At 33.5% G+C, this 14617-nt stretch overlaps 1 protein-coding gene across 1 annotated transcript; it reads right to left on the minus strand.

Annotated features, from left to right (window-relative positions):
• Window positions 1-10506: 10506 nt before the first annotated feature.
• Window positions 10507-12799, minus strand: LOC106758659 (sucrose transport protein SUC8-like). The gene is made up of 4 exons (XM_022778633.1): window positions 11512-12799; window positions 11262-11325; window positions 11067-11110; window positions 10507-10927 (listed from the first exon to the last, which is right to left on the minus strand). The coding sequence occupies exons 1-4, from the start codon at window positions 12709-12711 to the stop codon at window positions 10745-10747; spliced, it is 1491 nt and encodes a 496-aa protein (XP_022634354.1). The 5' UTR covers window positions 12712-12799; the 3' UTR covers window positions 10507-10744.
• Window positions 12800-14617: the final 1818 nt, after the last annotated feature.

Here is a 14617-nt window from a genome sequence, read left to right on the forward strand (position 1 = left end):
AAAAAAAAAAAAAAACCCTCTAAATAAGCTTTTTTTTGTAATGAGTTTCTTCTTCACATGGCTCCATAGGTATAGAAATCTCTCAATAACATTTTCATCACACACATCATAACCATTACAGTTCCATTACAGCTCCAACGTGCCTTTCAATTTTTCTTTATTTTCAATTTCACAATAAAACAAATAAAAATGGACACAATTGTTCTTCCCACACTATGAAGAAGTAAGAGTTAGGGTGTTGTCAGAACAAACAATAGTCATGGAAGAATTAGGAGGAAAAAAGAATAAGAAAAGAGGAAGAGAATGAATGGTGAGAAAGAAGGAAGATAGTTTTTTAAAATTTAAAATAATTAAATTTCACCTCATTCTACCACGTGTCTCATATTACAAATTAAGCATCCTACCTCACTACAATTTTAACGCCGTTATAACAAAATTAACTACAATGCTCCAATTGCCTCAATTTTACATAAGATGAAAAAAATACGATGACCTATATATTATTTTAATTGTCGTTGTATATATTTATGTAAAGAGAGATACTTAATTTATTATGTTCAACAAAACCCAATTTTTTAGGGTGAAAATAATAAGACATGATAGTGAAATATAAAATTATCTTACCATATGATCACAATAAAGAATATATAAATAAAATACAGTGTTATAAAAACATGAATTTAGTTCTCCACTCTTTGAAATTATATAATTTCAATCCTTTATATCTGTATTCAATCTTGTAACAATTTGTATGGTCGAAATACAACGATTAAATTTAGATAATGTGTATTTATATTTAAATTTAACTTTAGTAACAATTTATTGTCATAAAAAAGTTGATACTGTAACTAAATCCACATAACTATTTCACTACAAAAAAAATTCTTAAATATTAATCCATTGATTAAAAATAATTAAATACTATAATGACTAATTTAAATATAAATTATAAACTAAAAATTATTAATAACTAAAATAGTTTCTATAATAAATAAAAAACTATAATTGGTTTTTAAATTATTGACTAAAATAGTTTTTATATATAAATTGGTCACTAACATTAATTACTAATGTTTTGGCTATTAAAAAAATTATCCTTTAATTAAAAAATTGCTCTTTAAATATATTTTTGTCACAAATTAATTATTATTTAAAAAATTCTTATAGTACTTTTTTTAAGTTTGAGAATTAACGAAATAAATTTTTTAAATTATAAGACACAAAACCAAATTTAAAGAAAAGTGTAAGGACAAAAATAAACTAACCCTTATGTTTACATTTAGAGTTTTTTTTTTTCAAAATTCTTAACCAATTTAATTATTTAAATATTATAATATATTATTATGTTAAATTCATTTTAAAACACCACATCTTTTAATTTATTAAAAGTGATACTTACTTATGTTGATTATTAAAATAATATGCATGATTATGTTAACTAACTTATTTATAAGCGAATCTACAATTTTATTTAATAATATTTGTACTGAGTGATAATTTGAATAAACTTTTTTTTTTTTAAAAAAAATAAGACTTTTAAAAGGTTAAACTAAATTTTAAAATAATTTATAAGAATGATTTATGAAAATAACTAAAATTTTTTTAGGAAATAGAAAAATAAAAACCTCAAATATTTTATAATAATACACCAAAATTACACTATTCATAGTATTCATAGTATATAATACAATAAACCTTCAAATAAATAATAGATTTTATTCCACCAATCTCTATTTACGATCGATACACATTACGTTCAAAGGCATAATAATATATTGCACTGCCTTTAATCCCCCAATAACGAGGATGCCCTCAAAACAAAAATAAAATCAGGACATCAACTTCAAATTGTGAAGAGCATCAAGAGCATGAAAAATCATACAAGATGCATCACATTAAACCACGTGCAAAAGCCACTGATAAATTTAGGCGTATAAAAACTATATTAACTATGTTAGAGTTGGTTTTCTGTTAGGGTTGTTTTAGCTTTAGGGTGTTTTCCCGTTTCCTTGACCTAACCCTTTAAAAGGTTAGGTTTTTTCCCTTCTGTATTCAATTAACACAAAAACTACAGTATGCAAAACAGAGAATACTCTCACTCAGAAATAAAAGTTGATGTTTCTTACCTTACTGTGTTCATCATACTCTGATCTATCTTTTTTCCTCTTACGGCGTTTCCAATGGTGGCTTTCCGGCAAACCCACAGCATCTTCTCTCTCTTGCTCCTCTGAATCGTATTGCAGAGCTTCTCTCTCTAACAACGTCTGCATCAGACCTTTGTCTTTGCTTCTGTCTTTCTCTCTGCCTACGTGGATTTTACTTTCTCAGAGTTTAAAGAAAAGGCCTTTGGGCCTCTATATTCAATATTGGGCCTAATTCATTATGGTATCAGAAGTGCAAATTGTTTCTTGACGTGTTCTTGCTTTCTTGCTACATTCTTGCCATGACAGAATCCACCCCCAATCCCACCACTAATCCCTCCAGCCCCTATTACCTATATCCTGGAGAAAATCCTGGCATTACCCTCATTTCCCAGATCCTCACTAAGTCTAATTACTCATCATGGAGCAGAAATTTAAAACGTGCTCTTCTATAAAAAAACAAGGTCAAATTCATTGATGGCAGCATTCAAAAGCCTGCCAGGACTGACAAATTATTTGAAGCTTGGGAAAGATGTGATACTATGGTTCTTTCTTGGATAATCAAGACCTTGTCACCCCAAATTGCTGACAGTGTTCTGTATGCAGACACAGCTCAAGAACTGTGGGAAGACCTCAAAGAACGTTTTTCTAAAGGTGATTACTTCAAAATTTCAGACCTTTTACAAGACATACACTCTATAAAACAAGGTGAACGAAATATTAATCACTATTACACTGATTTAAAAATACTGTGGGAGGAACTTGAGTCTCTTCGCCCTATTCCCACTTGCACCTGCCCTGACCCATGTGTCTGTGATCTTTCCAAAATATCCCTCAGATACAGAGAGAATGAACATGTTATTTGTTTTCTAAAAGGCCTCAATGACACCTATCAAACTGTTCGTACCCCAATCCTCCTCATGGAGCCCCTTCCCAACATCAACAAGGTTTTTTCTCTGCTAATGCAACAGGAAAGACAACATCAGGACAGAGGAGGCACATCTGACACATTCAAGATTTTAGCCAGCACATCTGACAAAACTAATTGGAGAGGCCAAGGCCGTGGCATCAGTTCACGGGGACAANGACGGGGCAGAGGTAGAAATCCCAATTATGGGAAACAATGTGCNCATTGTCACAAGATGAATCACACTATTGATGAGTGTTACTCTAAACACGGCTTTCCACCATGGTATAAGAAGAATGATCACCAAAACAGTCAAGACAGGGGAGGACACAATGAATGGAGCTATGCTAATGCTTGCAAAGAAGATTCAAAGTCTACCCAGACTCAAAGCACTCATCAAGAAAACCAGAGTAATCCTATGCAGGTTTTTACTCCTGAACAGATGCAGAAATTGCTGCAAATCATAGAGAATACCCAGACTCAAAATACTCACAGCATCAGTCAAGTCCAAAGAAACACTTCTGGAGAAAATCAAGGTACTTTCTCCTGGATTATTGATACTGGGGCCACTGATCACGTGACCCATGAAAAGAAATATTTCATTACATTCCAGAAAATTAAACCTATCACTGTTAAACTTCCAAATAATTCTGTGGTTACAGCTCAATATGCTGGAACCATTCAATTTTCTGAAAATTTTATCATTTTTAATGTTCTATACATCCCTGAATTCTCCTTTAATCTTATTTCTGTACAAAGCTTAACAAGAGATTTAAACTGTGTTCTAACATTTTCTTCTAAGACCTGCCAAATTCAGGAGAGCTCTACCTTGAAGATGATTGGGCATGCTAAAGTTTTCAAAGGCCTTTACTATCTTGAGTCTTTTCCTGTTTTTACCCAGTATTATGTTCCCAAAGCCGTTCTTTCTTGTAAACATGTTAGTGATGATCTATGGCACTACAGATTAGGACATCCAGGACACAGAGTTATAGAACAAATCTGTAAAAAATTTCCCTATGTTCAAATGCCATCAAAAATTGTTTGTGATGTATGTCATTATGCTAAACAACATAAACTGCCTTTTTCTCAAAGTATGACTGTCTCTGCTAATTGTTTTGATCTAATACACTGTGATATATGGGGACCCATTTCTATATCATCTGTCCATGGACACAAATATTTTCTTACCATAGTATATGACTATAGTAGACACACCTGGACTTTCTTAATGCACAATAAAGGACAAACTAGAGAACTCTTACAGAATTTTGTCTTAAAAATCAAAAACCAGTTTGGAAAAACTATTAAAACTCTTAGATCTGACAATGGTCCTGAATTTAACTGTGTAAATATGTATAGTTCCTATGGTATTGAACATCAAAGAAGTTGCGTTGAGACACCCCAACAAAATTCTATTGTTGAACGAAAACATCAAGATATTCTCAATAAAACTAGAAGTCTTCTTTTTCAATCTGGAATTTCTACTGCTTATTGGTGCTATGTTGTTTCTCATGTTGTTTACTTAATAAATAGACTACCAACTCCTGTTCTTAATGGTAAGACACCTTATGACTTGATGTATAACACTCCTCCTACTTATTTGAACTTAAAAACCTTTGGTTGTCTTTGTTTTGCTTCAACTTTAGAGCAAAATAGACACAAGCTTGATTCTAGAGCTAGGAAAGGTGTTTTCTTAGGATATAAAAGTGGAATCAAAGGATACATTATACTTGATGTTAATACCAGAGAAATTTTTCTAAGCAGAAATGTTGTTTTCCATGAAAACGTTTTTCCTTATAAAAATCAGCAAGATAATGAACAAAATTATACTGAAAAGGAGATTGAAACTATTTTTCCAAATGATTTCTAGTATGATTCTAACTGTAATGAGACTCAGGATTATATAGAGGATATAAATATTGAACAAGAACATAATTGCAGAGAGAACACTGGCATTGACACTGGAAATAATCATACTAATACGAATAATAGTCCTAGACGACCCACTAGAACAAAAAGGGTTCCTGGATATCTCAATGATTACATCCATCAAGTTAATCAATCTTCTCTGCATGCTAAGAATAACTACAAAACTTCATATCCTATTTTAAATGTTGTATGCTATGATTCTTTGTCTGAAAAACATTTAAAGTATACTTTAGCTATCTCTGCTGATAAGGAGCCTAGATCCTATAATGAAGCCAAAGAAAAGCATGAGTGGGTTGCAGCTATGCAGAAAGAAATTCAAGCTTTACAAGGAAATGGGACTTGGACATTAACTCAACTACCTCCTGGTAAAAACTCCATTGGATGCAAGTGGGTTTATAAAATAAAATATAAAGCAGATAGCAGCATAGAAAGATACAAAGCTCGTCTTGTAGCAAAAGGATATACACAGCAAGAAGGTATAGACTTTCTAGACACTTTTTCACCTGTTGCTAAGCTAACTACTGTCAGAATAATTCTGGCAACTACTGCTGCTAAGAATTGGCATCTACATCAACTGGATGTAGACAATGCCTTCCTTCATGGAGATTTAAATGAAGAAGTGTACATGGAACCACCACCAGGGCTGGATATTCAGGAAGGACAGGTTTGCAGGTTGAACAAATCTTTATATGGACTTAAACAAGCTAGCAGACAATGGTTTGATAAACTTTCTTCTTTTTTAATTTCTGTTAATTACACTCAGTCCAAATCTGACCACTCTCTATTCATTAAGAAGACTCCTACAAGTTTTACAGCACTACTTGTATATGTAGACGACATTATTTTAACAGGAAACTCTATCCAAGAGATTGATCATATTAAGGGTCTTCTTCATCATGCTTTCCGGATCAAAAATCTAGGAAGGCTAAAGTATTTTCTAGGTTTTGAAGTTGCTAGATCAAGGAAAGGAATACATTTATGTCAAAGAAAATACGCTTTGGACATCCTTGAAGACACATGAATGCTAGGATCCAAACCTTGCACAACTCCCTTTTTGAGTGACACAAGTTCTTTATACAGAAATGAAAAACACTTGACTGATCCTAAGTCATATCGAAGGCTAATAGGGAAGCTTCTTTACCTTACCAATACTAGACCTGATCTATGTTTTTCTATTAATCTTCTTAGTCAATTTGTTAATTCTCCTACTGAATACCACTATCGGGCTTTGCAGCATATGCTTAGGTATATTAACTCCAGTCCTTCACAAGGCCTGTTCTTTGCTGCTGATTCACATATTCAGATTAAAGCTTTCACCGACTCAGACTGGGCTACTTGTCCTAATACGAGAAGATCTACCACTGGTTTTTGCATTTTTCTTGGATCTTCTCTTGTATCCTGGAAGACTAAGAAGCAAAACACAGTTTCTAGGTCATCCACCGAAGCAGAGTACCGAGCATTGGCTGCTACTGTTTGTGAAATCCAATGGATCTCTTACATTTTACAAGACCTCAATATTGAGACCACTACTATCGTTGCCCTCTACTGCGACAATAAGTCTGCCAGACATATTGCCCACAACCAAAGCTATCATGAAAGGACCAAACACATTGAACTCGATTCTCATGTTGTATGTGAGAAGATTCAGGCGAATCTTCTTCATCTTTTGCCGATCCGTTCCAATGAACAGCTCGCAGATATTTTTACTAAATTTCCTCACCGTGTACGTTTTCAATTTATTGTACCTAAGCTTGGATTGGTAAATATACACAATCCAGCTTAAGGGGAGGATGTTAGAGTTGGTTTTCTGTTAGGGTTGTTTTAGCTTTAGGGTGTTTTCCCGTTTCCCTGACCTAACCCTTTAAAAGGTTAGGTTTTTTCCCTTCTGTATTCAATTAACACAAAAACTACAGTATGCAAAATAGAGAATACTCTCACTCAGAAATAAAAGTTGATGTTTCTTACCTTACTGTGTTCATCATACTCTGATCTATCTTTTTTTCTCTTACGGCGTTTCCAACGGTGGCTTTCCGGCAAACCCACGGCAGCTTCTCTCTCTAGCTCCTCTGAATCGTATTGCAGAGCTTCTCTCTCTAACAACGTCTGCATCAGACCTTTGTCTTTGCTTCTGTCTTTCTCTCTGCCTACGTGGATTTTACTTTCTCAGAGTTTAAAGAAAAGGCCTTTGGGCCTCTATATTCAATACTGGGCCTAATTCATTAAACTATCATGGTTTATCACTAAAACCAAAAGTGTAAAAGCAAATATAAGGTTCATGACAAAAATAAAATATCTTTATACATAGAAAAGTTAAGTACAAAGGAATTGATTAAGAGTTTTATATAGGGAACAAGATAGTTACATTGTTGACAAACTCTTGAACATATCTCTGATACATAGAAAAGGCATAACAAAAATATAGTTTAACTCATTTGTTTAATGAGTCACATTGTTTGCTGAATTTGATGACATCACTTTTTGTATTGATCTCATTTCATTAGATCATGAGTATGATGTGTCATGTCGATTAAATTCAGCTCTATCATTTCTTATATTTCACTAAATTGTGTTTGAACAACCATGTTGACATGATTCTACAACGTTGTTTGTTGTATTGATTGAATTCTATTAGATTGTGTTTCTTAAGTCATTTCATTGAGAGAATTAAATTGCATTATTTCTTAAGTTGGTTGTATTTCATTATTAAATGGTATTCGATGAGGTATGTTATGAGGATTCAATTACACAGTTGCATTTTATAAATGGTGGAATCACGAAATTTGGATAATTTTGCATGTTAATGTTAATCATAATTTGATTCTTAATCCAATTTTTTTTCATTTATATAGAATTGAATTCTTACTCTGTTAGATACATGTTGTAAATGTTTGAGGTTGTCAACTTTGAGAGAATTCGTTCTCTCCTAAGATATTCGTTCTTTCTTAACCAAATATAGATTATGAGTATAGAAGATACTCTATGATATCCAAATCAGTCAAGTGCATTAGCAAGGTAATAAACCTGGTAATTAATGACTAATGTTTTTTGTTACCTTGTAAATTATGATATTGATACTACTATTTATGACTTTTTTATTTGGATGGATCTAGTCTATATAACTAATTACTTATATTAGTCTTTAATTAGTCAATTCTACTAATGATGCTTTAATCTTGATGTTAATTTAGTCAACATGATCAGTGCTTGCCACTAGAGATAATGTCTGACTACTTTTCTACCTGCAACAAAAAAATTCACTCGTTAACTTATCAGATATTTGTTTAAAAAATAGTCATGAATATTTTAAAACTCACAAGTACTCTTAGATATCCACATATATTTAAAAATATATATATTATAAAATTTGAAAATAAAATTTAAATAAAATTACCAAATGAAATATAAAATAAATTAAATATAAATTAAAATTTAATTTTAATTAAATTTAATTTAATTTTAACTATAATAAAATATAAACTAAATTTTCATTTTAATTTAGATAAGAAATACTTGCGGATAGTGTGATACCGCACCAATTTGTTTATAAACAAGTATTCAAATATTTACTACTCACTGTTTATATATGTACCAATAATTCGTTGTGAATTTTATTGATAAATATTTAGGTGACGATATGCGCCGAAATGAGAATTTTTGTCATTCCTGTACAATAAGAATCAAATACGTAAGAATTTTAGACGCATATGGTTAAGATATAAGATATTATGTATTGTAAAATTGGATTAGGAACTAGAATATACTCTATATAATATAGTTTTGAAATATATTCTTTAGACGCATTTATGACATAGTTTTAAAATATACTGTTTAGAACATTGAAATGGAAAATTCAATTTCTAATCCAAATTTCGAAATTCCACCACTTTTTGAGATGCAATGCAATAATATTTAATTGAATCCTCCAATTACATGAATCAAAATACAATTAAAGAATTTCAACAACACAAGAAATTATGCAGTTTGAACTCTTCCAACAATGAAATGACACAAATACAAGAAAATATATACAACTAAATTTGCCAACATGGTTCATCAAACACAATTTAATGAAGTGCAACCAATATAAGAAAGGATGCAATTGAACTTAATTAACCAAATCAACGAATATTGAATATTTTTCGCCCATCATCATTTGCTCTTTTTTCACATTCACACACACTATTCCATTCCTTCTTATCTCTACTTACCTTCTCTAATTCACTTCAATTCAAAGGGGATCATGTTTTCAAAAAATACACATGTTTGATTCTCTTCTCACTCTGGTTTTAAGAAACTGAATTTAAAATATGAAGACACTGTTGTATGACAGTATGTTCGAGGATTTTAGAGATCATAAAAAATTTAAAATACTTGTTTGATAAAAAGGAATTGAATATGTAATAAAGGAAATGGTTGAAATTATTGAAAGATTATGATTTTAAATTACATCACCACCTTAGAAAAGTAAATGTACTAGGAGATGCCTTCAGCGGAAAATTCCTACATATCTCTTCATTAATGATGCATGAGATGAATTGAATACAAAGATTAATATATATGAATTTATCAATTACGATAAGCCATGATAAAATAAAATTAAACTCACTTTAAATTAACAATGACTTATGAGGCAAATTCGTGACATTCACATATTAATTCATTAAAAAACAAATGGAGGTTGTTACGACAAATGGAAAAAAGTTTTTCATAAACACCAAATCAATTTTATAATATAGAATTCAAGATGATTTTTGAAGAAAAAAATAAGAGCAATTTGAATATATATCTAGGTACAGCAAAGATGTACCAAGGTCTTAAAACAATGTTTTGGTAGCCCGAAGGAAGTCTCACGATATGTAGTAACATATTTTGTTGCCTAAAAGTTACCAAAACCTAGTAGGAATGCTACAATTATTAGATATACCAACAAGTAGGAATGAGACAATATAACAATGAATTTTGTAGTTGACTTTGCACAAACAATTCAAAAGTTTGAGTTGTCAACTAATGGTGATGGTTGTCAAAAATATCTTTTCTGTGCAATTTCTTATTGTAGTTTCTCAGAATAAATACTAAATTTCAAAGGCTTTTCTGGAACCACGCCAATTTTTGTCAGGAACGACATCGTGGTAGATTTCAAAACGTGAAGACAATTAAATTCAAATCTATACAAAAAATATACAGGAAAATTCCTTGTGTAAGAAAGAAATTACTGCAACATTGAATTAACTTATCGATTATTTTTAATTATTTTCAAATTTTTTGAAATATTATTACAATTTAATTTAGAAATAAAAATCGAAAACGGTAGTTTGAGATGTTCGAGTCTTTTTCTTACAAATTAAGAAACCAAGGTGTGAAATAGCGCTTTAGTAAGGAAAAACAAAAGATAGTTTTACTTTTCATATATGTTAATTGATTTTATATATATATATATATATATATATATATATATATATATATATATATATATATATATATATATAGATAGATAGATAGATAGATAGATAGATAGATAGATTCAAGATGTTTCCTTCAATAAAATCCCTTTATATGTAACATCCAACTGTATATAGAAGAAGGATGTTTTACACAAGCTATGATAGCTACATAACATGGATGTTTTGCACAAGCTATGATAGCTGTGGAAACATTTTAAGGATTTAATAACTAATTTCTGGAGCACATGCACCATCTTTGAATCCAAAGACTTCATCCTTTTCCTTCCCATGTATAAATCTATGGGGAGCATACCGAGCTCTAGCCATTAATGGAAGCTTCCCATGGAGAGGCTAGGAATCTTGGTTGCATCTTTTTTCTTGGGGTTTGGAAGTACAACAACTGCCAGTATGGCAGCTATGGCAGCCGCCACCGCACCCAACACGAACGCCGGCAAGTTGCCACCACCAAACCAAGCATCCCATGGTCCACTAATTGCCGATACAATCATCTGTGCAAACCAAATATATAAGTTTCATTGAAATTTGTTGGTCCACCAAGTAAGTTGTATATGTTCTTTTCTAGAATTCTTGCTATAGTTATGAATAAACGTAATAATATGTCAACGTATTAAGTAAATATATTCTAACCTGAGGAACGACAATTGCAACATTGAGAAGACCCAAAGATAGTCCTGAAAATTTTGAAGCAAACAAAAAGGTTACACATTTTTATTTAGGCTTAAACATTTACTCATCCTTTTTTCCATTAACCTTATAAAAACTTTAAAGCTTATCCTTTATGAAAAAAGAATTTAAGAAAATGGTAACTATGTATATATATACCTTGTCCTGCTCCTGTGTTGCTAGAGTAGATAGAGGCTAAAGCAAAGGGAACACTATACGTAACCTGGATGCAAAAAATGTATTAGTTTACAGCAGGATAAACGACGATTGTATTTTGATGCAAATTAAAGATATTGTTCAGATTTTTTTTTTTTTTGAAAATTCATCTAAATTGTATCTAAAGAAGTGATGATGGATGGAAACCCTAATATATTGTTGCACAAATGGTGAGAAAAGATAGAAAGATTACCGCCAAAGGAATACCAAGGACGCAGAAGAAGGCTAAGGATCCAGCTTTGACATCCATTGAGGGGTTTCCAATGAGGGCAGGGTTAAGGGCACGTTGACGCTCAGCGATTTTTGCAATGGGCACAGTCATTGCCATGCAAACTGCGAGAATAACATTAACGATTGCCCACAACCACTTGACTCCACCAACCAAGCGACCCAATGGTTCTACACCCAAAGACGCTACAGCCAACACCACTGAATTCAACATGAGCCCCAAAGAACCAGCATGCACACCATTATCGTATGCCTTCTGACCCACATCACCGCCGTACACCTCACGACCCATCCAATCAGTGTCGAACAACACATAAGGAAACCACGCAATCCATGTGATAGCTGTCACTAGCATCAACATCCACATTGGCTTCTTCAGTCCCTTGAATGCAACGCACAACTCTCCGCAGAAGCATGAAAGGTGAGTGTTCTCTGCCTCATCATCCTTCATCTCCTCAGATGCCGGAATGAACTGAGGGTCATTCACGCAAGAGAGAACGATGATGCATAGAACAAGAAGAAGAACGATGGAGAAGAAAAAGCAACTCTTTAGGTTTGCGCAGAAGACGTTGCATGCCTCAGTTTCTGTGAAAGGGAAGATCTTGTGGAGATCGTCATAGGATCCTGCGGCATAGCCCAGGACGTTGCCGACAGCCATGAAAAAGGAGTAGAACGAGTTTGCGGTTCTCGTCTTCTTCTGATCGCCGGCAGCCAAGTCACCAAGGAAGGCGCGACATGGACCTTGGAGCATGTTATTGGCAACATCTAAGATCCAGAAGCCAATGACGAAAATGGCGACGGCACGTGGACGGGTTTTCTGGGTGATGTCATCGCCAGCTAAGTGTCCTATATCGGCAGCGAAGCCAATAAGAATAATGGCGATGGCAACGAAAAGTGCACCGGCGAGGATAAAGGGACGACGACGACCGAAAGGAGACTTGCAATGGTCACTGCAATAGCCTACAATGGGCTGAACTACGAGGCCAGAGATGGGGCCACAGAGCCAGATGAAGGAGGCCCAAGCATGAGGAACTCCTAGGGTTTGTACATATGGTGTTAGAAGGGAGAGTTGTAGGGCCCATCCGAATTGGATACCGGCAGCGATGGATGACACCGCCACCATTTTTCGGAGGGGACTAGGTTTCCTTTTTTGTTGCTCCTCCATTATTATTTGAGAGGCCTAGAAACCAATGAGAGACGTGAAATGTGCTTTTTGCGCTTTCGGTGTCTCTCAGTGGTGACCTCTGGACAAAGAATTGGTGCATGTGCTCAATTTGAAACCGAGACATCGAGAGGTTTATATAGAAGAATTAAGGGAGTAATGGTTTTAGGTCTACCTTGAACGTAGGAGAAACTCACGGTGATTAGTAATGACTGAGAACGGACACCATCCATTTATATGCTACATTGTGTTTTTAAGAAAGTTAGTTGGTAATGAGTAGCAATGCTTATCCCGTTTGTTATGTCTCGTTTTTTATTGGAAAATGATATTTTGACAACATTTTTGACACCATTTTGACACTGCACACGTGTCAAAATGTGATTGGACGATTTCAAATTAAAAAAACAAACTTTGGTTTTTCTCTTCCAAATATACCCTTGTCTCAACTTTTTTAATTTGAAATCGTCGAATCACATTTTGACACGTGTGCAGTGTCAAAATGGTGTCAAAAAATGGTGTTAAAATATCATTTTCCTTTTTTATTTCTAGGGAAAATGATATTTTAACACCAATTTTTTGACACCATTTTGACACTGCACACGTGTCAAAATGTGGTTGGACGATTTCAAATTAAAAAAAAAATCGGTTTTTCTCTTCCAAATATGCCATTGCCTCGGTTTTTTTAATTTGAAATCATCCAACCACATTTTGACACGTGTGCAGTGTCAAAAAGATGTCAAAAATTGGTGTTAAAATATCATTTTCCTATTTCTAGTATTACTTTTAGTTATGGGTCCCGTTATTTTGACACCCAGTTTTTGACACATATTTGACACTGCCATGTGTCAACGTCCTATTGGGTCGTTTTATTTTACTTTTTTTTTAAAATTTGGCTTACAAAATGGAAAGCTTTTCAGAAAATTTGTATTACAATTATACCCCTTGGCTTTTTCATTGGTTTTGTGTGACAGATTGTCTCTCTCCCGTCGTCTCCCATCGTGCTCTCCTCTCCTCTCCCCTTCTGCGTGCTCTCCATTGCTCTCCAATGCTCTCCAGTGCTCTGAAATGGCAAGTTCCGGAATGGACCTTTATTGGACCAAGGTAAATGCCTTCTATCCTCTTTAGGTTTGGGTATTGGGGTTCTTGTGGTTTCTTTAACACATTATGGGTTTTGTTGATTTGGTGTGTTTATTGCCTTCTATCCTCTTGTTATTTGATTTGATGTGTTATTTTGTTTTGGACAGTTGAGCGTGCGTCATTCATTTTCAACTATGTATGTTAGCACTCTCAACGAACGGTTGACAGAGGAACAACGGGAAGTTATCTCGAAGACGCCAAAACCTGTCATTCGACTTCCGATGTGGGCAGAAAACAATGACAATGTGGATGCCATCCTCTGCAAATTTGTTCGCCCAACTGACTTACCGTCATCATCATCCACAGAAGCAGACCAACCGTCATCATCATCCAAACAACCAGACAATTAATATATTAATTTACGTATGTTTTGCTTTATGTTTTGTAGTGAAGGGGAAAATTTACTTTAATGGAGTACTGTAATAGTATGTTATCAACTGTAAGACTGGTTATTGAATAACTGTACTTGTATTGAAGTTTCAATGTTGTTATTGTGAACTTTTATAATTTAGTAAGATGTAATGTAATGTTGTTTTTGTAATCATTATTTTCATATGAATGAATTCACCACTATTTATTTTGTTAAACAAGTCAAATTTTCTTCAAAAACACCCAAAAATGACCAGTGGTCCCCCATGTTGCCACAGGTGGCTCCTTCAGTTCAACAGGATGTCCAAAACAACCTTATGGCTCGTGTAATCGATTACAAGCCTCTTGTAAACGATTACAAGAGTGCTTTTTGTGGCAGAGTACACTAAAACTCACCAAGGTT

The sequence above is a fragment of the Vigna radiata genome, chromosome 1, assembly GCF_000741045.1.
Source record: "Vigna radiata var. radiata cultivar VC1973A chromosome 1, Vradiata_ver6, whole genome shotgun sequence".
NCBI classification, from domain to species: domain Eukaryota; kingdom Viridiplantae; phylum Streptophyta; class Magnoliopsida; order Fabales; family Fabaceae; genus Vigna; species Vigna radiata.

Coding starts and splice junctions, on each gene's coding strand:
- LOC106758659 (XM_022778633.1), bottom strand. CDS start 12,711: ATGGAGGAGCAACAAAAAAGGAAACCTAGTCCCCTCCGAAAAATGGTG. Junction 11,326..11,511: donor TCCTTGGTATTCCTTTGGCG/GTAATCTTTCTA, acceptor TTTTGCATCCAG/GTTACGTATAGTGTTCCCTT. Junction 11,111..11,261: donor CAACACAGGAGCAGGACAAG/GTATATATATAC, acceptor CAAAATTTTCAG/GACTATCTTTGGGTCTTCTC.